At 43.1% G+C, this 25,873-nt stretch overlaps 1 protein-coding gene across 3 annotated transcripts in view; it reads left to right on the forward strand.

Annotated features, from left to right (window-relative positions):
• The window catches only part of Rnaseh2b (ribonuclease H2 subunit B), a 50,482-nt gene extending 24,825 nt beyond the window's left edge, over nt 1-25,657 (forward strand). For 2 of the 3 annotated variants that reach the window (XM_085828712.1, XM_029469329.2), the window contains 8 exons: nt 3,888-3,964; nt 6,927-7,041; nt 13,764-13,828; nt 14,625-14,727; nt 17,309-17,390; nt 18,581-18,623; nt 23,826-23,906; nt 25,506-25,657. In XM_085828712.1, coding sequence (XP_085684838.1) covers nt 3,888-3,964; nt 6,927-7,041; nt 13,764-13,828; nt 14,625-14,727; nt 17,309-17,390; nt 18,581-18,623; nt 23,826-23,906; nt 25,506-25,619 — 680 coding nt within the window. In that variant the 3' untranslated portion in view covers nt 25,620-25,657. The remainder of the gene's footprint in view (nt 1-3,887; nt 3,965-6,926; nt 7,042-13,763; nt 13,829-14,624; nt 14,728-17,308; nt 17,391-18,580; nt 18,624-23,825; nt 23,907-25,505) is intronic. The other variant, XM_085828713.1, reaches the window with a different exon arrangement.
• Nucleotides 25,658-25,873: the final 216 nt, after the last annotated feature.

Genomic DNA, 25,873 nt, shown 5'->3' on the forward strand with positions numbered 1-25,873 from the left:
TTTCCCAGATGATTAAGGATGTTGAACATTTTTTCAGGTGCTTCTCTGCCATTCGGTATTCCTCAGGTGAGAATTCTTTGTTCAGTTCTGAGCCCCATTTTTTCATGGGGTTATTTGATTTTCTGGAGTCCACTTTCTTCAGTTCTTTATATATATTGGATATTAGTCCCTTATCTGATTTAGGATAGGTAAAGATCCTTTCCCAATCTGTTGGTGGTTTTTTTGTCTTATTGATGGTGTCTTTTGCCTTGCAGAAGCTTTGCAGTTTCATGAGGTCCCACTTGTCAATTCTCGATCTTACAGCACAAGCCATTGCTGTTCTATTCAAGAATTTTTCCCCTGTGCCCATATCTTCAAGGCTTTTCCCCACTTTCTCCTCTATAAGTTTCAGTGTCTCTGGTTTTATGTGAAGTTCCTTGATCCACTTAGACTTGACCTTAGTACAAGGAGATAGGAATGGATCGATTCGCATTCTTCTACATGTTAACAACCAGTTGTGCCAGCACCATTTGTTGAAAATGCTGTCTTTCTTCCACTGGATGGTTTTAGCTCCCTTGTCGAAGATCAAGTGACCTTAGGTGTGTGGGTTCATTTCTGGGTCTTCAATTCTATTCCATTGGTCTACTTGTCTGTCACTATACCAGTACCACGCAGTTTTTATCACAATTGCTCTGTAGTAAAGCTTTAGGTCCGGCATGGTGATTCCACCAGAGGTTCTTTTCTCCTTGAGAAGAGTTTTTGCTATCCTAGGTTTTTTGTTATTCCAGATGAATTTGCAGATTGCACTTTCTAATTCATTCAAGAATTGAGTTGGAATTTTGATGGGGATTGCATTGAATCTGTAGATTGCTTTTGGCAAGATAGCCATTTTTACAATGTTGATCCTGCCAATCCATGAGCATGGGAGATCTTTCCATCTTCTGAGATCTTCTATAATTTCCTTCTTCAGAGACTTGAAGTTTTTATTATACAGATCTTTCACTTCCTTAGTTAGAGTCACGCCAAGATATTTTATATTATTTGTGACTATTGAGAAGGGTGTTGTTTCCCTAATTTCTTTCTCAGCCTGTTTATTCTTTGTGTAGAGAAAGGCCATTGACTTGTTTGAGTTAATTTTATATCCAGCTACTTCACCAAAGCTGTTTATCAGGTTTAGGAGTTCTCTGGTGGAATTTTTAGGGTCACTTATATATACTATCATATCATCTGCAAAAAGTGATATTTTGACTTCATCTTTTCCAATTTGTATCCCTTTGATCTCCTTTTGTTTCCAAATTGCTCTGGCTAGGACTTCAAGTACAATGTTGAATAGGTTTGGAGAAAGTGGACAGCCTTGTCTAGTCCCTGATTTTAGAAGGATTGCTTCAAGCTTCTCACCATTTACTTTGATGTTGGCTACTGGTTTGCTGTAGATTGCTTTTATCATGTTTAGGTATGGGCCTTGAATTCCTGATCTTTCCAAGACTTTTATCATGAATGGGTGTTGGATCTTGTCAAATGCTTTTTTCGGATCTAACGAGATGATCATGTGGTTTTTGTCTTTGAGTTTGTTTATATACTGGATTACGTTGATGGATTTCCGTATATTGAACCATCCCTACATCCCTGGGATGAAACCTACTTGGTCAGGATGGATGATTGTTTTGATGTGTTCTTGGATTCGGTTAGCAAGAACTTTATTGAGGATTTTTGCATCAATATTCATAAGGGATATTGGTCTGAAGTTTTCTATCTTTGTTGGGTCTTTTTGTGGTTTAGGTATCAGAGTAATTGTGGCTTCATAGAATGAATTGGGTAGAGTACCTTCTGTTTCTATTTTGTGGAATAGTTTGTGAAGAACTGGGATTAGATCTTTGAAGGTCTGATAGAACTCTGCACTAAACCCATCTGGTCCTGGGCTTTTTTTGGTTGGGAGACTATTAATGACTGCTTCTATTTCTTTGGGGGATATAGGGATGTTTAGATCATTAACCTGATCTTGATTCAACTTTGGTACCTGGTATCTGTCTAGAAACTTCTCCATTTCATCCAGGTTCTCCAGTTTTGTTGAGTATAGCCTTTTGTAGAAGGATCTGATGGTGTTTTGGATGTCTTCAGGATCTGTTGTTATGTCTCCTTTTTCATTTCTGATTTTGTTAATTAGGATGCTTTCCCTGTGCCCTCTAGTGAGTCTGGCTAAGGGTTTATCTATCTTGTTGATTTTCTCAAAGAACCAGCTCCTTGATTGGTTGATTCTTTGAATAGTTCTTCTTGTTTCCACTTGGTTGATTTTGCCCCTGAGTTTGATTATTTCCTGCCGTCTACTCCTCTTGGGTGAATTTGCTTCCTTTTGTTCTAGTGCTTTTAGGTATGTTGTCAAGCTGCTAATGTGTGCTCTCTCTAGTTTCTTTTTGGAGGCACTCAGAGCTATGAGTTTTCCTCTTAGAAATGCTTTCATTGTGTCCCATAAGTTTGGGTATGTTGTGGCTTCATTTTCATTGAACTCCAAAAAGTCCTTAATTTCTTTCTTTATTCCTTCCTTGACCAAGGTATCATTGAGAAGAGTGTTGTTCAGTTTCCACGTGAAGGTTGGCTTTCTATTATTTATTTTGTTATTGAAGATCAGCCTTAGTCCATGGTGATCTGATAGGATGCATGGGACAATTTCAATATTTTTGTATCTGTTGAGGCCTGTTTTGTGACCAATTATGTGGTCAATTTTGGAGAAGGTACCATGAGGTGCTGAGAAGAAGGTATATCCTTTTGTTTTAGGATAGAATGTTCTGTAGATATCTGCCAGATCCATTTGATTCATAATTTCTGTTAGTTTCACTGTGTCCCTGTTTAGTTTCTGTTTCCATGATCTGTCCATTGGTGAAAGTGGTGTGTTGAAGTCTCCCACTATTATTGTATGAGGTGCAATGTGTGCTTTGAGATTTACTAAAGTTTCTTTAATGAATGTGGCTGCCTTTGTATAAACACATACTTTAGACTATCCATTCATCAGAAGAGAAGTTCTGTGGTTCAATTTGGAGGTTTTAGTCTACAGTTCGTTGTGCCAGTTGGTTTTGTGTTATGAATTCATGGTGGCACTGTGTGGCAAAACCACTTACTTCATGGCCAGGAACCAGAGGGTGTTGGGGAAAACCTCATGGTCCCTCTCCCTACAAGGGATCTCATGCTGCCCTCTTGGACCTCTATGGTCTGTATTCAAGTGCACATGCATGCACACACACACACACACACACACACGTGCATAATTTAAATAGAGAATATACCTAATTTCTTTTTGGAAATGCATGTAGTGTCTCTATAGCTCTGGAGGTGGGAAGTACACTGTCCCCTCTGTTGTAGCTGTGCCTACTCAGGTGGTACATGAGAGCTCCGGCTTCTGCTCTGGCATGCTTAGCTCGCCTTGACTGATAGCTGCAGAGCATCAGATGGAGACTGGAAAGTGGAGGGGAGCAGTGATGGAGCCTGGACAGTCTGGCTCGCAGACTACTCTTTGACCTGGCTCCTGAGCTTTCTGGCTCACGGTTCTCCGTGCTCCCCACATGTGTTCCCCCACACTTCTACTCTCTCCAGTGAGACCTATAGGAAATGATTCCAATGTTGAAATGAAAAGTCGTTTTAACTCTCTTCCCTTGGGATTTGAAGCCATTTAAAGTAAAAGCTCATGGTGCGTCTAGACTGAGGAAGGCCATCTAACTGGAGGAAATGAGAGCATTTAAACCAATGATTTCCTGAGTTTGCTGATGGAAAACACAAGCTGCTACACGTGCTGCCACGGGGGCAGATGTCACATTTCTGAATGTGGGGGTTCACCACATTCAGCTCACCCTGATGGGTAAGGTGACCAAGCGGTCCTTGTAAGGCATACACCTCTCTTTGTTCCTTCTCTCCTGCAGGGGGCCTTCTTCACTTTGCCACACCCATGGACCCATTGTTCCTGCTCCTTCACTATCTCCTAAAGGCTGGCAAAGAGGTGAGCTTCCCATACGGGGTGTCTGAAGGGGGGCACAGAGACACTGCTTCTCTTTTTCAAGGTGCACTTCAGTCGTTAGAACAGATGCCCCACACATAGTGGTGAGGATCGGAGTGCCCTTCCCTCCCCGGAGAAGCAGCACCTTGCTGGTGATCAAGTCTGATCAAGTTACTGTGACTTCAGTGGCCTAGCTTGCCACTCTGTACCACAGTGGTAGCCATGCATAACAATGAAAACCTAGCACTAAGTGCTTAGCTGTGAATGTTAAGAATTCAGCTAGGAAGGGAAGATTTACCTCCGTGGGTGAGTGTCTGAGAAATAGGTAAACTGTGTTCTGCCTAGTAAATGCTAACTAATGGGGAGCTTAGGTGTGTGTGGTTGGGACGTGAGGACCCAGAGCAAAAGCCCTCCTTTCTCTGAGCGCTCAGTCTCAGGCTTTCCATGATGGTGTCTGTGCCCAGAGGTGTACAACAGCAGAAACTGGGTGAGCGCACTTCCCTCACATGGAGCCTGAAGACACTGCATTCAGGCTCCAGATTTGAATAAAATCCATTGCTTTTAGTACCTGAGCAGGGATATCAGGTTTTTTACTTGTTTAGTTGGTTGGTTTTGATTTTGGTTTTGGTTTGTTTATGTACATGTTTAAGAAGATACCTTTTATATGTATGTGTGCCTGGTACCCATGGATGCCAGAAGAGAGCATTACTGCTCTGGGAACTGTTAGCTCCCAGATGGTTCTGGGTGCTGAATCCAGATCCTCTGCAAGATCATCAAATGTCCTTGACCTCTGAGCCATCTCTCTAGCTCCCACCATCCCCCAAAGCAAGGACATCTTAAGTGAAACTGGCAATTTAAAAACTGTAAGAATACGGTGAAAGCTGGGGTGCTTTGGTGTCCCTGCCTCAACACCAGCTAAGGAGCCCCATCTTGCTAAAAATCATTTTGGTTACCAGCATCATGCCAGCCTCATGGGAATGCAGGTAGCCTCTTAGAATTACTATGAATATAGATTTGAGCTTGGAGTTCTCTGAAAGGAGAACTGGGAGCACTCAAGTGTCCCTCCTTCAGCTCAAATCTCTGAGTTGACAGCTTTAATGAGTATTGCTTGAACTGCTTAGATAGAACAATCTATTTCTTGGACTTTCATATTTCCTTATAGAGGAAACACTTCTGCTTCATTGTATTTGGTCTTTAAACCGAATTCTTAAAACTTTATTTTATAGGCTAACCGACTTTGTTATAAACACTGACAGTCACAAAGCTCACCTGGAGCCTTCTTCCTGCTTTGATCTGTACACTTTATGCTCCTCCCTTTGCTCTTGCCTGAGAGCGGCCATGATGGTCAGTACACTGGGATCCACACACGGTAGTGAGGCTATTACGACTCATGCCTCTGAGCCACAGAGATGCCACAGATTCTATTGCCAGGAAGCTGAGGGAGGAGTCAGCTTGTTCACAAGGCGGATGTTCTCTAGGGGAAACTAACAGGGAGACGTGCACCTCAGCTTAGTGCACCTCAGCTTAGCACAGGGCACTGCCTCCTCATCTCCTGTTAAGAGCAAGACCCAGTTTCAGTGCTCCTCAGTCTGGCCTTCTGGGAGCTACTAAATTCAAGGTGACAGATGCAGAGTGAAGCAGAAATGATGCCATCCAGAGCCCCTGTGCCTTTTCTTCTTAAGTCCTGGATGTGTGACACTTGGGTGCCTAATGTTTCTTCCCTACATTTAGATGGCGTCGTGTCTAATTTAGTTTTTAAAATTCTGTTTCCACTTTTGACTTTGACTTGTTCTTTTTAAGCACAGCCTTTCACACCAACTCTTATTAACTTTATATTTAAAACATATTTCTTGTTTTGCTCTTTTGTGGACATGTGGCAAAGAAAATAAAAATATAATAACAATAATAAAACTTCTATTGAGACTATAGTGCCATTCATGTCAGTATTATTTAAAACAGCGAAGTATAAAAATACTGGTTGATCATGGGAAACAAAACTTTAAAATAGAAACCTAAAGAATGCAGCACTGGGGAGCCTGGGCTAGATGGAAGAGCATTTCAGTCAGGCATTTCTGGCCTTCTAGCCTAATGGAAAAATATAGCAAGTTATCACGTGTACTGTGAAAGAAATGACAGGATTCACCTTGAAAACCAGAGAAAATCGATCAGTCACACTGTCTGTCTCTAGGAGTTCAGTCTCGGAAGCAGAGACGCAGAGTAGGACCTGGGCAGACAGTGAATCTGCTCCTAAACCTGGCTCCCTAATCAGACTGTCTTCATCAGATATGCCTTCCCCTGCCATTAGTGATGTTAAGAGAAACTGCACCTGAGAATGTCTGCATGGCTCACTCCTAACAGCCAGGCTATGACAGCTTGTCTCTCTGGCCTGTCTTAGCCTGCCTGCGTCTTCTTTTTACTCACGTCTCAGCTGCCTTTTCCTTTATTTCTGTCTAATTTGAAAGCCTCATCTGATGGCTCTCGGAGGAATGGATCCACTTTGGGACTTTTTTTATTATTATTATCCAGTCCTGGAGTGAAGACAGGGAAACATGTATATTCTGGGTCTGGGCTGGGCTCCTTCTAGGCCTTCTAGGTGTGACAGTGGAACTTGTGCTTTGAGCCTCAGCTGGCTCTTTTTTTATGTGGAATAGCTCGACCATCCTCAGATGGTCCCCACCATCTTTTCTGTCCTGTTTCTCTCTTTTTTTCCTGGGATTTTCTTTTTCACACAGGGACTGTGCCCTCGAAGGAGCTAGCTTGCTCTTTAGAGTGCCCTCCTCACAAGATGAGCTCAGGCTCGACCCTTGAACCTGCCACAGTTTAGAGGCTCCCTCAGTGGAGTGAGGAGCTCGGGTTCTAATATAAAGATTTCCTGTGGAATGCTCCTTTGTTTCCTGCTTCTTTTTGTGTGAAAGCTCTGTGGCTGAGCCGTTGGCCACCTGACTGACTCAGATGTCCCTTTCAGGGGAAGTATCAGCCCTTGGACCAAGTCGTGGTGGATGACACGTTTCCAGATTGCACCTTGCTGCTGAGATTTCCTGAGCTTGAAAAGTCACTTCGGCATGTGACAGAGGAAAAAGGTATGGTGTACAAGCCTTTGAAATCAGGCTATGGCCATGCAGATCTGTCTGTGAGCTTTTCAGTAGGGAGAGTTAAGGGACGGAGGATATTCTGGAGAAGCTAAGGTGGTTAGCCAGTTTTGGACTTGGAAGAGCAGGGGAGATGAGCATGGGGGTGGAGCTAGAGGGGACCAGCTGTTTTGGTGTAGGACAATCTGCATCTGGTGATGTAGTGGTGTTTGCATGAGGGTGAGAGTCAAGAATGACTCTGGGCTTGAGCCTCAGCCTAGCCCAGGAGACATACACCAGTAGACAGAGCATAGACCAGAGGAGCAGGCTGGGAGATAGTTATAGGTCCTAGTCACAGGTGTTCTGAAAGTAGGAAATGAGCAATGTGCACGTTGTTGCGTGTAGTGATGGGCTTCATAAACAATTCCATTCAAGTGTCTCATGTACTTTGAGACTTCAAGTACTGTATTGAGTAAGAGTGGAGAGAGCAGACACCTTACCTCATTCCCAGTTTTAGGGGAAATACTTTGAGGCTACCCCATTTAGTGTAATACTGGCTGTCATCTTCCATGCATGACCTTTGCTGTACTGAAATATAGTCCTTCTCTAAATTATTCTTTATTCTTCATAAAAAGATGTTGGATTTGTCAGAGGCCCTTTCTGCATCTGTTGAGATGATCATGTGGTTTCTAGTCTTCTATTCTATATGTTGGTATTAAACCTACTGATTTGCATATGTTTAATAAAGCTTGCATGTGGAATGAAGCTAATTTGGTCATGAAGAACAATGTCTTTAATATGCTGTTGATTTGCATCACAAGTGTTTTATTGAGAATTGTTGGGGCCACGCTCATTGCTGTCTGGTAATGTTCTTTTTGCTGTTGTAGTCCCTGTTCAGTTTGGGTATCAGGTGCTGGCTTTATGAAATGACTTTGGCCCTGTTCCTCCTTTCAGTCTTCTGCAATAATTTGAGGAACAGTGAAGCGACTTCTTTGGCACTGCATGAGAATTGGGCAACTGATCGCCTGGGTCAGGTTTCAGTTGAGAGACATTTTATTACTGCTGCAGTCTTTTGCTTATAAATTAATTTTTACTTATAGATCTGTTAAGTTGTGTATATTGTCTTGGTTTGATTTTGGTAAGTCCTACAGATCTAAAACTTTATCTATTTCTTTAGGATTTTCCAGTATACTGGAATATAGGTTTTCCAAGTGACCATCTTTTGAATTTCCTTGGTGCATATTGTCATGTCTCTTTTCTCCTCCAATTTTATTGCTTTGGGTCTTCTTTCTTTTTCTTTTAATTAGTTTGGCTAAGTCTCTGTCGATCTTATCTTTTCAGGTCAATTTTTATTTCCTTGATCCTTTATATAGCTCTTTTAGTTGTATTTAACTAATTTCTGCCCTGGTCTTTATTCTTCCTTTCTGTCTCTGATTTTAATTTTGGCTTGTTCTTTTTAAAAACATGAGGTACTCCGTTAAGTTATATATTTGAGGTCTGGGTGGGGTTGTTTGTTTGTTAAGTGGTTGTAATGGAGGCATTTTTAGCTATAAGCTTCCCTTAGCTGCTTTTATTGGGTCCCACGGTTTCAGTATATCATGTTTTCTTTTCATTTGTGAATGTGCTTTGATGAATTTGAAACACAATACAAACTTGGTGTCAGTATCTTTAAAATCACCCTAATAGTTTCAAAGCTAAGGGAAAAAAAAGGGGTGAGCACCAGACAGAACATGCTGATTGGCAGTTTAGGGTTACAGATGATCTGGGAACTGTGACAGTTCCTCTGGAACCAAGAAAGTGATGACTCCCAGAAACATACGCTCGAGGGAGGCACTAACATCTGAGAGGTCTGCTAATTCCTCTGTGGCCACACTTAGGATCCATTTTGGCTCTGAGAGGTGTATGGTACCAAGATTGTCAGAATCATCTCATGACAGATCCTCCATGATGCTGTATTTGGGATGGACAGCTCTCTTTTCATGGCTGACATAAATGGAGCTTCACATAACATTCTGAATGCTAAAGTAATAATGATTCTTGCCCTCCTCCAAGATATTCTACTAGAATCTTTGGGTAGTATATCCTTTCCTAATAATTGCCTTTTATGTAGCAAAAGAGAGTGATAGGCGGGAGCCAGAGAGAGGAAGAGAGGGAGGGAGACAGGGAGACAGAGAGAGATTCTCTGCTCTGCAGAGAGCACTCAAGCGATTTTAGGCATTGTATGTGTATCTTCCAGATTATCCTCAGTAATTGTGTTAAGCACTGGCTGCTTACTTAAGTTTGGAAGTTTGGAGTCCTCTATTATAAATTAGTGTTTGGTTCTCGTCTCTGGTATTTATTTACTCAGATTCCCCACCTATATAGCCCTAGATGCAGGTTACAGTGTCTGTGGTGTTAAATATTAGCTTGAGTCCAGTCAGGATGTAAGAATCTTCTATGTTGCTGCCTCCCTGTGGATGAGCTCAGCCACAGTCCCTTTAAAAGTGGCCTGTGCCCTGACCACACTGTCACTGGGGACGCTCTAATTACTGACTTGAGGTCTCAGACATGTTTCTGGGCAAAGCGGCTCACAATTTTTAGAGAAGACACAGGGAAGGACTAATAGGGTCATGAACTCAGCCTTGACTGAGACACTTTTTTATAAAAATGAGCCTGAGCTGCTCTATGCTGGGCGTGTAATTAACAGGCAGATACTGGAAATTGACCATGCAATTGCCAAGATTCTAACCCAGGAGGCAGGGGAAAGGGGCCTGAGAGTTTCTTGGTTATGAGAAACCTTTAGAAAATAGAAATGAAAATGTGCTCTAGGCAATTTGTTCAGTAAATCATTGGGGGAATTCAAGTTTGCACACTGATTATCCAACTACTGAATGTGTTACTTAATCGTAAAATTACTTTTTTCATCTTTATCATGTAAACTCAATCTTTCCAGATGTTTCAGACCAGTCTAAACCTTTTTACCATATGCAAATATTGTCTAGCTCAGTGATTCACAAGTATTAAGTTTGGGATGTGCATGCATGTGTTGTTGGGTTTTTTTCAAGATTTATTTATTTACTATATGTAAATACACTGTAGCCATCTTCAGAAGAGGGCATCAGATCTCATTACAGATGGTTGTGAGCCACCATGTGGTTGCTGGGATTTGAACTCAGGGCTTCTGGAAGACTAGTCAGTTCTCTTAACCACTGAGCCATCTCTCCAGCCCGTCTTTTTTGTTTGTTTGATTGTTTTGTTTTTTGTTTTTTTGGTTTTTTTAGATTTTTTCATATATGAGTACTGTATTTACATCATTTCCACCCAACACTTTCCTCCTACTTCTGTGTCCCCTATTCCCTCTCAAATTCATACATCTTTATATATATATATATATATATATATATGGACATACATGTATACCTAATGAATTTAATCAGTTTAAGCATTTGCTATTGTTCATGTGTATATGTGGTGAAGACCAATGTCTTGGGATTGGATAGCTTATCACAGGAATTTACCCTTAAAATTTATGATATAAAAACCTTCTAGGGCTGGTGAGATGGCTCAGTGGGTAAGAGCACCCGACTGCTCTTCCGAAGGTCCAGAGTTCAAATCCCAGCAACCACATGGTGGCTCACAACCATCCGTAACGAGATCTGGCGCCCTCTTCTGGAGTGTCTGAAGACAGCTACAGTGTACTTACATATAATAAATAAATAAATCTTAAAAAAAAAAAAAAAAAACCTTCTAAATAGACTAGTCGGTTTTATAGTACATTGTATTTTACTTTAGAAGAAATAATACTTAGAACAAGACGATTTACTCAGACATTTTCAGCAATAGATGAGGAATAAAATCTGTGAAACTAAAATTTAATGAGATCAGAAATGGCCCCAATACCAAAATCAAAGTTGTTATAAAAAGAAAATTAGGCTAATATCTTTGGCCACCACAAAGCCTAACAGAATATTAAAGATAATTAAATATAATACAAAGTTTGTTGGCCATTAGAAAGTTTGGATAATTCACAGATTTGTATATTATAAAAGAAAAAGTACGATCGTGAGTGAATACAGAAAAGGCAGTTGGCAAATGCAGTCATGAGATACATTTGACGTGAGCTGTCTCACTCTGGTAAAGATGTCTGCAGCAGACTCCTTATAGCATCCTGGTAAAGACTGAACACGTTCTCCTTTAGACCAGTTTGGATAAAGATTTCATCTTGGCAGAAGTCTCAGAAGGTTCGGTAGGAATATGAGGAAGAGGGAAGGCGGGCGATTGAAGAGTCCCCGTGGAAATGCCTTTCTTTGTAGATAGTGTTGTGTGTGTACAAACCCAAAGGGACCCACAAAACAGTAGGACTTAGAGTAAGCAAGGTGTTGGGATGCAAGATCACTTACAGATAACAGCTTTGTTTGTGTGTGTGTGTGTGTGTGTGTGTGTGTGTGTGTGTGTGTGTGTGTGTGTTGTGAGGTTCAATGGGAGAGGGGCTTTTGAACCATATATCCACGTGAAAATAATGGACATTGGTAGAAAAGGAAACTCAAAGTGGCTTGTTGAATTAAATGCAAACGTGAAAATGATTTAACTTCTAGAAGAAAAAAGGACAATAATCTGTAAGATCCTGAAGAACTCCAGTATTTCTTATGACACAGAACCACCAGTACAAGAAAGTGTATCTTGTATTTCATCTAGTAAATACTTTTTTAGGACACAGTTATAACCACTTGACAGTTCTGTGTGACTCAGTAGTTCTACTCCTAATTCTTTTTTTTTCTAGGCTTATTAAAGTGTGTCAGTGCCAAATTTTGAGTGAGAGTGTGGCCTCTCTGTTGTTTTGTTTTGAATAGCAACCATCCCAAAATAGCCCAAATAGAACAAATCCATGGCTCTTTCTCTTGGGTCAGCAAATGTAGTCCTCCTAGCCAGGACCACACCACCATGCTAAGGAAGGAGCTGCTGCAGACAGCAGCTAGAATTCTAATTCTGGAGAGATGTCTCAGAAACCGTTGAGCACACTCTACAGGACCCATTTCTATGAAGCTCTAGCACTGTGGTTCTCAACCTGTGGCTTTCCTCCACCCTTGGGGGGTCATGTATCAGATACCCTGCATTGCCGGTCTCGGGAGAAGTATATGTAAGGAGCTTGCCAGTCCCTACTGCTGCTGTTTAGAAATGCCATTGTCTCTTTTGTTTTTCTATTTAGTTTGAGGCAGGCACTGTACTGTGAGTTGTGTGTGCTATCTCCCATTGCGCTCACAGCAGTGCCTTCGGGAATCCCCACCTTCTTTATATTGGAGGACGGAGGTTCTGAGAGTCATGGTTCCAAGGTGATGATGTGATTTGGATAACATAAACCCAGACGGGCAGCCCAGTCTGACTCTACCCAAGATGTGTATGGGAGCCTAGCTTAAGGGGCTCAGGAAGTGGGGGTTCTTCTAGGATATTGGAGGTCAGAACAAAAGAAGTAAACAGCACAGGTGAGTCTTTCACGAGAGACTTGAGCACGGTGGGGGGTGGGGGGGTCTGGAACATCTCTTAGGGTGTGAGTGGAGCTTCTAACAAGTCACTAAACTGTATGCCTTCGTTGGGTGGCTGGGTGTTCAGTGTCTGACTTGTGTACAGGGTGAGAGATGGCCTCCAAGGAGTATAGTCCAGGCTAAAAGCCTTCCTTGGGCCATGTGGCCAGGTAGCCCTAGCCCTAGAGGAGCAAGAGTTCTTAGACTGGTAGAATGCCCTTCCTTGCTGTGTTTCCAGTAACATCCTCAGAGATGCTGTGTAGGGCAGGTGACCCTTCCTGTCCTGCTTCATCTGGTCCTTTGTGTCTTCAACCACACACTGCACTGGGGAGGAGATGAATGACATGAGTCTCAGGGTCATTTAATAGACTTCAATGAACTACCTTAGAAAAGCAGTTTCCATTTCCTAAGGCCCAGAGCAGGAGAGCAGAGCTCATTCTGTGTGGCTCCCAGGGGTCTGCGCTGGCCGTAGGCTTTCCAGTAGTCATAAACATGACTCCTGCATGGCTGTAGAGAAGGCCTGGTGGGAGGAAGAGAGCCTCAAAGTAAAATGTGTCACACGGGAGGTCCTGGTCAGAGTATAAAGCCAGGTGCATTGTGAAGAAAGGAAGTATCATTTATAAGAGGTGGAATTGTCATCCCTGTCAAGGACCACACTGAGGTCACCATGACTCTAAATCCCCCTGTTTATGTTGGTAATACATCAAGAAGCAGATATGTCGTGCTTTTCAGCATCACTGATCCCACCCGGGAAGCACTCGGTAGATACTAAGATTTTCCCCCCTTTGAATATATTCAGTGAACTTCCCAGCTGCCTGTCTTACTTTGATTCCCACCCCAAACCTTGAAATTTCCATTCTTATTGAAAGAGGATGTGTTTTATTGAGAATATTGAAGTGGGTTGTTCATAAAAAATAAGATTGCTTAGCATGTTAGTTGGCTGCCTTGTACAGATTGTTTTCTTCTGGGTTGTTTATGTGAGTCAAGGAGTCCTTTAGCTCCTGCTCGCTCTGTGGTGGCTGATTTCCGAGGCAGCCAGCTCTGCTTGGGACTTTTTTTAAAAAGCTATCTCAAGCATGTTCTCAGGTTTATAGCTTGAGTTTTTGAATAATACACACCGCTGTGAGATGTCTTTAAGTTACTGACTTGTGTACGTCTTTTGCATGGTGTTTGTGGCTTGTGTTAGTTTAATGCATTGCACTAAGGTTCTTAGTTTTCTCTTTCAATTCAATGCAGAAGTGAACAGCAAGAAGTACTATAAGTACAGCTCAGAGAAGACATTGAAGTGGCTGGAGAAAAAGGTGTGTAGCCTCGCAAACTAACAAGAAGACCAAGTCTGGGACCATTTTGAACATGCAGAAAAAAAAATGCCTATAGAGAGCCAAGGTTGAGCAGAACCCGGTTTTCTTTGATTGCATGGGCCTGCCCCTGAGTGTCAGGAGCTCTTGTTAGATGTTGCTCACATAACTGGGGTGGGGCAAGTTAATTCTAGAGTCGTTTCTCTCCGTTCTCACAGTGACCCCTCCAGGTTGTGTGGGTCTCAGAAAGACTTTGTGTTGAGATCTTGAGCACTCGGCTCCCTTCATTAACTGTGCAGCCATCTCATCTTCTGACAGCTGGTGTCTTAGTCTCTGTTCTCACGCTGTGAAGAGGCACCACGACCAAGGCAACTCTTATAAAAGAATTTATTTAAGTGGGGCTGGCTGACAGTTTCAGAGGTTTAGTCCATTATCATCATGGTGCTGAGCATGGCACTGGAGCTGTAGCCGAGAGCCACATCCTGATCATAGACAGAGGGAAGCGGAGCCTGGGCCCCACATGGCCTTTTGAAACCTTACCTCCTCCAGCAGGACCATACCTACTCCAACAAGACCGTGCCTCCTAATCTTTCTAATTCTTTCTAAGAGTTTCACTCCTTGATGTCTAAGTGTTCAAATATATAAGTCTATTGGGTCGTTCTTATTTAAACTATGATAGCTGACAAAGATAATTCTAGGTGCTTAAATATTTCCTGGATATCAGGTAGACTAAAGCCATCTGAAAAGCCAGAGCATTCTAAAGTTAAGTTGAAAGTCCATCCCTCTGTTTACCTCCTAGGTCAACCAAACTGTGGTAGCATTAAAAGCTAATAATGTCAACGTTGGAGCCCGGGTTCAGTCATCTGCATATTTCTCTGGTGTTCAGGCCAAGGACGAGGAAGGTAAGCAACAGGTTGCCGCCGCCAAGTTAACCTCCGTCTGCCTCTGAGGGTTTCAGGAGCTTCCTGTTTTCCCATGTGCTACAGATGTGGGCAGGTGTTCTCTGATCTCAGACACTGACTGTTTCCAGCCTCAGGTCACTACTCGTGGCCTAATAGTGAACAAATTCTTGAATCATTTGTTTGATGAATAGTGTTTTATACTAATGGTGACAGTGTCTGAACACTCTTGCTCACCCTTTCAAAGTGTTTATAACGTGACAGGTGTACCAGGCATGTCGTAAGAGGCAGGGCTGTGCCAAATTCCTAGCTAGCAAACAGTGAAACCACAGGACTGCTGACAGGCTCTTGGATAGACTGTGTGGCCTTTGACCTTTGGCCTGAAGGTCAACGTGCCTCAGGAGCCCAGTGGAAGGTGGCTCTTTCCATCCCAGCATCTCAGTTCTCCTGGGAGGGTTCATTGTGTTGTAGAAGTGAAAATGAACTCACTTGGCAAATGTTCCTTCTGGGTTTCTATTTCTATCTTTCCTTCCTTCCTTCCCTTCCTTCCTTTGCTATATCCATCTGAACTGAACCTAGAGTCTCATGCATGTTGCGCAGACTCCACCAAAGCCCTGCATCCTCAGCCCTCCTCCTGCTTTTTATTTTAAGACCAAAGCTCATTAGAAGATCTTTTCTTACAGATTATTAAGGTGCATTAGTTTGCTTTTTCTAATATAGGAACCCTTTATCTCTCTGTGTGTAGTTAAAGAAAAGCAGCTATGCAGTGCAGTTCACAGTCTTCAGTGGTGGGACAGAAATGCTTTTGACCTTAAATCCAAATCAGTGTTTACTTGTTCTGAGTTACAACTCCCAATTTCTCACTTCAGCCATAAACAAAATGAGCACATGGGCTAGGGATGTAGCTCACAAATCAAGTGTTCTCAACACACAAGGCCCTGAGAGGAGTCCCCAGGCACTGTGGGAAATGAAAAACCAATACACAATATACAAAACAGCACAAGGAACAGCGCTTGCATGAGGTTGTCATTTAGGTAGGGCTTTGCATCTGGTTTCTAGCACCTTGCTTGTAGCCATAGCTATTGCTGAGAGGGGTGGGCAGCATGCTTGCTGGACTCACTACATCAGTAGCCAGTGTCAAACTGGTTGCTGGGTGGATAGAGCAAAGCAGTCAATCAATTAGTAAATTGTATTTTTTACGTAGGAAGAGGGGGTTAGAAATTATTTCGATAGATCTAATTTTAAAAGGTGGAAAACGGCAGTCCCAGAAAGGCAGGTGACTTCTCTTCGATGATAAGTCTTGCTCTGAGTGCAGTGCTGGCAGCAGAGGCTCTGGCTGGCCTGCTCCTACTCTTCCACCATGAAGCTGTGGTATCCACTTTGCCCCATTCCTATCAAGTGGATCCGTCCATAATGGCAGGAACTTGTGCCACACGATAGCAGACAGAAATCAGAATGAAGCCTGAATCAATGCCTTCCTCTACTGACTGATGTCTGCCCCACCTTCCATGGGCTCCACAGCCTCCAGATCAATACCACCTACTCTAGAAACAAGTGTGCAGAACATGAGAGCCTATGGGACACCGCAGACTCCAGCCTACCAGCAGTGTTAGAAGCAGCAAGTGAGCCGTGTTGTGGCTTTCGTACAGTAGTTTGACACTTAGTGTTTCCACTGAATACTGCCTACCCAGAATCACAGCACATTTTAAGGGGAGTCTGATGAAAAGTTTCAGTTTTGTATCAACTGATTAAAGACCAGACTGTGGATTCTAAAGTAATACTGACGAACATGGCTCCCTTACCAGGAAGGCAGGAATAAACCTGGACACAGCTTTGTACTCATGTGCCTGTGGGCTTTTCCCATCCTTGGTTGCACACAGCATTCCTCCTGTGTTGCTTACATGCTGAGCTGTGATTGGCATGTAGAAGCACTCTCCTTAGCTGTGTTGCATTGATGTCAGAGCTGTAGTTTGTTTGCTTCTGAACACTAGAATTGTTAATGATTCTACATTCTGCTGAGTCCATTGTTCTTCCTGTTCTGTTGCTGTAGGAGAGCGTGTATGTGGGTGTGGGTGTGTGTAAATGTTTGAATTCTTATAAAAGCAAATGCCTAGAAGATATAAATCGTATAAGTGATTCTACTTACAAGCTTTATTTCTTTGAAGGGAGCATGCTCATTCTGTGCAGTATTTAGCTTTCTTCTTTATTAAAGCAAGTTTGTGAAAAACTAACCATTAAAAAGAGATGCAGATAGTTCATGCAGCTTCAGGTGGCTAACGATTTTGCTTACATTTGGGACTCCGACTAAGAAAGCTGGCCTGGGTGTGTTTCACGTTTGCAGTGTTATTTAGGCCATCCACTGTGCAGTCACATCTGTGGCAGCATCCCACATTGCCTCTCATCCACTGTATGTCTGACTCACCAACGGGCAAGTCTTAGTACCCCTGGTTCACCAGTGCAGGTACTGAAACTAAAGTTTAAGTGAATTTCCAAAGCCACCTAGAGCAAGAATTTGAATCATTTTGACTCAAGCCACTATAATTATTACTAATTTTTCTTTCATTCCCTCTCCTGTTTCTTTCAGAAGATTATGTTCGCTATGCCCATGGTCTGATCTCTGATTACATCCCTAAAGAACTGAGTGATGATTTATCCAAGTTCTTGAAGTAAGTATCATCCGTCTCCAGCCCTAATTCACAAGCTCCTCTGGGCTTCTTTCTGACGGGAGGGTTCTCTGTGGCGTGGCATGGCAGGTTGTGATGAGCTGTGGTCCATGGGCTGTCTCATACTGGGTGGACTGGAAATTGTTTTTAATGGATATTAAGTAGAATGATTTGGTTTGCTAGAAACTAATTGTAGCAACTTAAGTTTAACCTTAAATTTATTATTTTGTGCAGTTTTAGAAAAAAGTCATGTATTACAATTTTATCCCTATGACAGCTAATTGGTTCTTTGTGGTCATTTTAAGAGAATGGGAAGTGAAAGGCAGATGGTAGTTTTAAAAATTGCATATGAAAGTTGTATAGTATATCTTGTTTACAGTTCCAAGATCTTCACCAAGTACTTCCCCGGTGCTGAGTGCTCGGTTCCCTTCAGTACCTCCCCGGTGCTCAGTGCTCAGTTCCCTGCAGCACCTCTATGGTGCTAAGTGCTTGATTCCCTGCAGAGCAGCGTCCTAGATAGTCTCTCACAGATGCCCACAGGCCAGTCCGTCTGTTCTTCAGTTGAGGTTCCCTCTTCCTGGAGGATTCTAGGTTGTGTCAAGTTGACAATAAAAACTATCCAGCACGCCTACTTCAAAAAATTACAGGGGAAGCTAGTTTCTGTACTAGTTACAGGTCTGGAAAGCTCGCTCTTACTGACTGTCTTTCTGCTTGATGTTTCCCTGGATGCCCACGGCTTGATAGAGGCCTTAGTTTCCCTTCTGTTACTTGCATTGATATTTTCTTTCCACTGAAATTTGAGTTAAATATTTTGGGTGAAAGACAATGCAAAGTAAACTCTTCTTTGGTAGAGAAAATATACCGTTCGTGTGGCTTTCCCAACAGTTAAATACTTTCCACTTTTAAATAAATACTGCATTGTCTTTTATGAAGGAAGCAATGCCCCTCCACCATATGCAATCATGGAGGCAAAAGCAAGGCAACTCCCTTCAACAGATGGCTTTCCACTGTGTCTGTCTCCCCTTAGACATCTCCATCCATTCATTCAATGAAATTGCCTTCTTCACTGGGGCGAGCAGGACAGTGTGTGGAAGTCAGAACTCTCTACCAGATAAGACCCCTTACACCTTGGCCCAGCTTCTCTGTTGTCTATGAGAAGCCATGACCATGATTCTTATTTTTAACTTCCTTAGGCTTCCAGAACCTCCATCTTCATTGCCAAACCCTCCATCAAAGGTAAGAAACTGGGACTACAATATCTCTAGTGATTTAGAAAAATATATTTGCCCATTACTTCAGCCTTTTCTATCTACTTTAAAGTATGCAGAGTCTATCTTACATGACATGGCATCACTTGAACTCTGCATTGTATGACTGTCTTCATTTGTCCATTTTTCCTGGCTGGTGAAAACAAATTGTTTTTAGCAAGGTGCCTCCATTAACATACATAGGTCAAGGCTAGAGAGCTGAGGTGCTGTTCCTTATGCAGAGAACCAGAGTTCAGTTCCCAGCACCCATGATAGGTGGCTTCCAACTGCTATAACTTCAACTCAAGATGATTTGATGAACTTCTTGGCACACCCCTTTGCATACATGCACATATACATAAATAAAAATAAGAAAAATGTATTAAAGATATAATTATTTATTATTATTATTATTTTCTCCTTGAAGTAACATCTCACCATGTGACTCAGACTGGCCTTGATCTTAGTCCTTTTGTCTCAGCCTCCTAGGTCTTAGTAGTGTCTTTTAGCCCTTCTGGCTAAAATCTTCTTGCATTGACTCTACATGAAAGTCACTTTGCCAAATGTAATTGTCTTTGGCACAAAGGGTCACAGAGCATGATTTTTCTAACATAAAGAATCCTTTGAGGAAAGGAAGACCCAGGCTCTTCACTGAGTTTAAAATGAGAATTGTGCATGATTGTCATCTGTTATTGTGTTCAGAGAGCACGAAGGTGATTTTGCACATGTACACAGGTGCATGCGAAGGTGGGGGTGGGTGGGGCAGTCCTCCAGGAAGCACCATCCTCCTTGTTTTCCTACTTGGTTGTTTGTGTCTTATTGGCCTGGAGCTCACCAAGTCAACCAGGCTGGCCCTCAAAACCCAAGGGATCTGCCTGTCTCTGTCTCCCCAGTGCTAGGACTACAAGCATTCGTCACTGTATCCACTTTGTTATGAGGGGTCTGGAGAACTCTAGTTCTTTTATTGGCATGGCAAGCATTTATCTCCCTGGCCTTTTGGGGACACCTTTCTTTTTCAGATTTGCTACCCTGACTCCTCCCACAGCTTGTGTTAATTTCCCTGATCCAAGTAGAGAAGCCAGGTGTCACAACTGTAGCCTGCCTCACAGCTGGCCACATCTTAGATCCCTTGTGAGCCCTCCAAGATGGGAATAGGCACACACCCTTGAGTGTCTGAAACAGCAGCAGTGGGTACCTTGAGGATGGCATGCTGTGGTTAACTCTCCCTAGTATTCATTGTTCTGCCTTCAGGCTGGCCAGCATGCTCAGTACCTTTTCATGTCCTGGTTGCTGGGCTAGGGTGGTGGCAGCTTAGAAGCATTTACTGGGAAGGCGGAAGTCATCAGTGTTAGTCTAGGGCAGTGGCTATCAAACTTCCTAACGCTATGACCCTTTTACAGTTCCTCATGTGGTGCCCCCAACCATCAAATTATTTTTACTACTGCTTCATAACTGTAATTGTGCTACTATTATAAATTGTAATGCAATGTCATGTGCTTCTGATGGTCCCAGGCAACCCTTGGGAAAGGGTTGGTCAACCCCCAAAGGGGTCTGGGTCCACAGGTTGAGATCCGCTGCTTTAGACAGTGGTGAGACTGAAGCAGACAGTGAGTGGTAAGATTGCCTGGCTTTGGTGCTTAGTGGGAGCACAGCCCCTGTGGCACACAGCAAGGCTGTGCTGCAAGAACATTTCTTTCATAAGACCAGGGCTGGCTGGATTTGGTGGTGGGCCTTAGTTTGCCAAAATGTTTAGATCTCAGCATCTTATGCTTCTGAGCCTCAGTCTCTAGGTTGTTGCCATCTACTCCGTGTGTCCTCCAGTGTTCAAAGGACACACTGTACTTGACGATACACTATACTTTAACATGGGTAGGCATGATGGTAGGTAGCTCATGCCTTTAATCCTAGCACTAAGGAGGCAGAGGCAGGCAGATCTCTGTGAGTTCCAGGCCAGCTTGGTCTACTGAGCAAGTTGGAGGACAGCCAGGACTAAAGAGAGAATCCCTGTCTGGACCACCCCCAGCCCCACCCCTCCAAAGAAACAAAAACAAACAAACAAACCATTAAACAACACAGGCTGTCTCTGACTTCTGACTTTCCTATTTGTGTCTAAGAATTGGCAGGTTTTTATAAGATATGAGTGCTTTGTTTTCAGGAGTCTGTGCATGTAGTTATAAAGTGTTGTATGGAACTTAACATCTGAACCATAAGAGCCGAAGACCAGAGAGCATTGGTTAAGGGACCACTGCCTCCTTCTCTCCCTGGAACACACCTGTTAGTCAAGTTCTTTGTTCTCTGTGTCTTTCTGATCCACTTGTTCAATTCTCCAGCAGCAACTGCGCAGTCCATAATGACTCAGACTTTTAAATACCAGAATAATGGAAATACTGCATTCCTTTATTTCCCAGTGTATCTAGATGAATTATTCCAGAATTAATTCAAGATGAGTTAATCTGACTAGTTCAAAGCTAGTCAGGTGCGAAAGATAGTCCCTCCTCTCTGCTCCCTCCCTCCCTTCCCCTCCCTCCTCTCCCCTCCATCTGCTACCCACCCCCTTTACTTTTCTCCCCTCCCACCCCTTCCTCTTCTTTTCCTGTTCTCCTTTAGTAGATACTTTCACTGGCTTTCCTGTGGATGTGAGCCTTTGAAGCTCCTTTTCTCTTACTGCATGTTGAACATCCGTATGACAGATCCTTAGTACAGCATATAAGTGTATCAGCAATGAGCAGTAGATTTCTATGTTGGACTTTCCAGTGAAGCAAGGCATGTCAAATGCTTTTTACTGCCATCCCTCTGTGATATGTTTTTAAATTAATTCGCATGTATATCATTAACATGCATGTATATAATATATTCTGCTGGCACTCCTACACCCTCTCAGCCTCCCCCACTACCACAAGTCCCCACACCACTCTCACATCTTTTTATTTTGGTTTTGATATTGCTTTGTAGCTTACCAGGTTTAACTATTTCCTTCCCCCACCTGCACTTCCCAACCTTGTGGGCATGGTTTCCTGGAACCTGGGTAGCTCACCAGTTGCTACATCAAGCAATGACAACTTATTCTTTCCTCAAAGTCCCCATCTGCCATTAGTTGGCCTAGGTGGGACTGAGACCTACAAGTCCTACTCTTATCTATGACTTAATGTTTACTGCCTATGTCGTGTTCCATTCCCTCTGTAAGCATATGGAGCTGTTATGAGTTCATGAGTGACAGTCATACCCTGCATGTAAGACAGGTTCATGGCCTTACAGTGGTCTAGCTCTTTCATCTTTTTGCCTCCTTTTCAGTGATGTTCTCTGAGCTTTACAGGAATGTGGATGTCCCACAGAAGGCTGAGCACTCAGAACCTTGATTCGGCACCATGAGTCTACATTAACCTCGATTACTTTAAAGAGAAGTTTCTTTGCTTAAGGTGAAGGACAGTCCTAATCTAGAGTCATCTCTGACATGTTCTTAGTCTCTGCAAGGTCTCTGAGCACCTGGACACCCACCCTGAGTCACTGAAAAATAAAGACTTGCCATAGAGAAGGGACACAAACACCTTCATGACTTCATGTTCAATTTTAATATTGCCAGCTGTCAGCTGGGTAGCAACTGGTGAGGTACCCAAGCTCTTTTGGATGAAGGCCTTTGTGGTTCGTGTATACCTCTGTACCATACCTGGAGGGAAGCTGTATTCTTTTATCTTTTGAGACAGTCTGATTCAATAGTTGAAGCTGGACTGAAGCTCACTCGGTAGTCTAGGTTGACCTTGAACTCATGGCAGTCCACTTGCCTCAGCCTCCAAAGTGCCAGGACTGCAGGCATGTGCCTCCGTACCTGGCATGCAGCTGGTAGGTCAGTATTGCACAGTAAGACTACCTTTGCTTTTGGCAATCCTTTTGCTAGAGATTACTCTGTAGCCAAGAAAACCCCTCTTTCTGTTTCTTATGGCAAGCCCCAATCTCAGCAATTCCGTGTGTCTTTATCTTGTGTCATGGAGGCTGTGAAGGAGAGAGTGGGTCGGGTCTGCACTCTCAAGGCACCTCTGCTGCTGTGTATGTATCTGGATTTCCGGAAGAGCTAAAGGTCTGTGTAAATCCAAGTCATGACTACCATGCAGTCTGCCCCTCTACACAGCAACAAGGCCCATCCACCCTGCTGTGCTGTTTCCCTGTAGACTGTGGTGGGACCTCCTTTCTACACTGTGGTCACCTGATGTTAAGGGCACAGCCCAACTGGTCACAGAAGTCTCATATGCATAGGTACAAAAGGACCTTGTGAATGGTGAGAATATATGAAGGTTTACTGCACTGGGTCTAATGGACAGGATGTGTGTATGAAGACTGAGATTAACACACACATAGACACACACACATACATACGTATGTACATATGTATGTAAATGTCACTTTAAAAAGAGAGATGAGGCAGGGCAGCAAGAGGGCTCAGGGAATAAGGACGCTTGCTGCCAGCCCTGAGTTTGATCTTTGGGATCTATGTAATAAAAGCAGAGAGCCAAGGTCCTCAAGTTGTCCTTGGTCTTTCCCATGTGTGCTGTGGCATGCACAAGCCTGCACGTGCACATGAGTGAAGAAGTAAATGTCCTTTGGTTAGGTTTCTTTCTGCTTTTGGCTTTTACTTGAGATCTAACTCCACATCCTGTGTTTTCACTTGGGAGTTTGTTTAGGTTCCCTGTCCTGCAATGCTGCTGTGTATGGTTTCTGTGTGGATGAATGGGGAAGCAGCCGAATGGAAAGGAGAAAGCAAGGCAGGAAACTGTGCAAAGCTGGTGACAGAATAACGCTGCCCATGTTCAGTAGTGGCCATCAGAATGGGCCAGGGCTGGAGAGAGTGGGTTACGCTTGGCACAGAGCCCCTATGGGGCCTTTTGTCTCCAACTTCTGTGCCTTTTATTTGGCCCCCTCAACTATACCCACTCAGTCTGTAAGTGCTCAGAAGCCCACCGTGCTTGATACATACAAAGTGGGTTTATATCATTGAAGAGCTGCTGGAGCCATGTCGAGTACCTACTCAAGTGTGGCCAGTCATCACCAAGGCTGCATCTTGGAAGAGACATGTGGCTTAGTTCTTACGGTGCTTGTCAACTGTGAAGGAGTTTGTAAAGTATGGGTCCCAGGGATATGTTTGTTTGAAAGGATGGTGAGAGGATAGGGTCTGATACGCTTCAATGTTCTAACATTGCAGAAACTAAAGTTATCAGATGAGCCTGTAGAAGCGAAAGAAGATTACACTAAGTTTAACACTAAAGACTTGAAGACCAGCAAGGTATGTGTGTCCAGGTGTGGTGGCATGCTGGCAACTCCAGTGGCAGTGTGTCCCCAAGTATGGCTGCACTGTTGACTGCACTTAAACGTCTGACCAGGAAAAGTGATTAACTTGCATTTCTAACAGCATAATTCATTGAGAATTGTTCACAATAGTGAACATGTTAGATTTTGCCAATCTAAGAAAGCCCTGGTCAGACAGAATGGGCCTGAATTTTACCCTGTGTTCATAGAACAGTGGATGAGAGGGAAGCTACTTACCCCAGGAGATATTTTTTCAATACTCCTGCCAAGAAGATCCTCAGAAATTAGAGTAAATACAAAACCTCCCAGTCCCACCATTCAGCATTCTCCTGCAGTGTCTGCTGAGTCACTTTTCTTGCTGGGTTTTGTTACGCGAATCATGAGTCACGTGATGCATTTGTAACCTAGGTCTTGCTCTGCCCTTTCATTTAGCATTAAGTGTGTACCACTAACCCTCCCTCACTGCGTGGGGGTGGGGCATGGCACACAGTCCTGTAATGTTATCACTTCCTGTATTCGGACATTCCGGTTAGTGACCAAGGTTTGTTTATCTGCTCTGACCACTTTACTACCCACGGTGAAAAAGACTCAGAGTTCAGAGTTTCAGGCAATTGAAATAGACAGCTAAAATACTTTCCAGAAAGGCAAGGAAACTAACTCCCAGTTGCTGCCAGCAAGTGTCCTTCCTGCATCCGTGCCTGCCCTGAATGCTACTTTTATTTTTGAAATTTTTGTTTGTCAGGTGAGACATTTCCTTAACAAGAAAGGTCTGTTTTTCCAGGTTGCCCATTGTCTCTTTGCATTTGTACAAACTGTCAGTTGTGACCCTTGCTTGTCTCTGTGTTGTGAAAGCAATGCTTTTCTGTTTGTCTGTGAGAATTTATTCCAGATAAAGGCTAGTAACCCTTTTCATGACACATTCAGGGTACAAGAAAATTTCCAGCATAGGTTTAGCCATTTTGCTTGTTTTGTTTTTTTTTTTAACAGTTGTAATTATTTTTTTTCCTGAGTGTAGGTATATAGTTTGCATTTCTGTACAGTTTCCCCATTTTTTCTTCTTGCTCGCCCATCCTAAGAAACATTAACTCCCATTTAGATTTTAACAATGCATAGTCCTTATATCATTTTTGTTGTTGTTGTGTTCTTTTGTTTTGTTTTGTTCAATTTTATTCCTTGGGCTTTTATAACAGAAGAAATTCCAATTTAAGTTTTGCCTAAATAGCTCTTTCTCCCAGCATTCTGTGAATTCACAGACTGATTCACAAAGCCATTGTGAATTATTCATCACTGGATGACTGACACAGGTGGTGTGCCACCATTGCTGCCGTGTCTGTATGGTTGCGTTTAATGCACCCTCAAAATGATTCCCAGAGGGAACCATCTGTGGAGCCTGCAGCTCCCCAGAGTTGGGTATGCTTTCCTCTGCACCCCACTATCACATCTGGATCCTGAGTGGGCAGCAGGGTTGTCTGCGCTCTGCCACTCAAGTGCTCATTGGACCCAGACTCAGGCTTTTGTGATTTGCATGTATGACGATTTACAAATATTGCAAGTCTCTCTTTATTTTTATTAACAGAAGAATAGCAAAATGACTGCAGCTCAGAAGGCTTTGGCTAAAGTTGACAAAAGTGGAATGAAAAGTATTGATGCCTTTTTCGGGGCAAAAAACAAAAAAACTGGAAAGATTTGAAGCATCGAAAATAAAATCCAGTGAAGCAGAAACAGAAACTTGCCTCTTGCCTATTCTGTCTTGTCTCTTCTTGCCGCTGCCCCGACCTCTCCGATCCGACCCTAAGTCACTACGCTGAGAACCGAGGTACTTTCACATCCCGCAGACACTTGCTGCCCTGTGACTTTGTGTCTGACAAACACAACCATTGTGGGAAAGTGATTGTGTGAACTGCTGTCCGGGGACTTTGGGACGTTTGCCATAATGAAAAACCA

Source organism: Mus caroli, unplaced genomic scaffold (genome assembly GCF_978045245.1).
Source record: "Mus caroli unplaced genomic scaffold, Mus_caroli_1 scaffold_12, whole genome shotgun sequence".
NCBI lineage: Eukaryota > Metazoa > Chordata > Mammalia > Rodentia > Muridae > Mus > Mus caroli.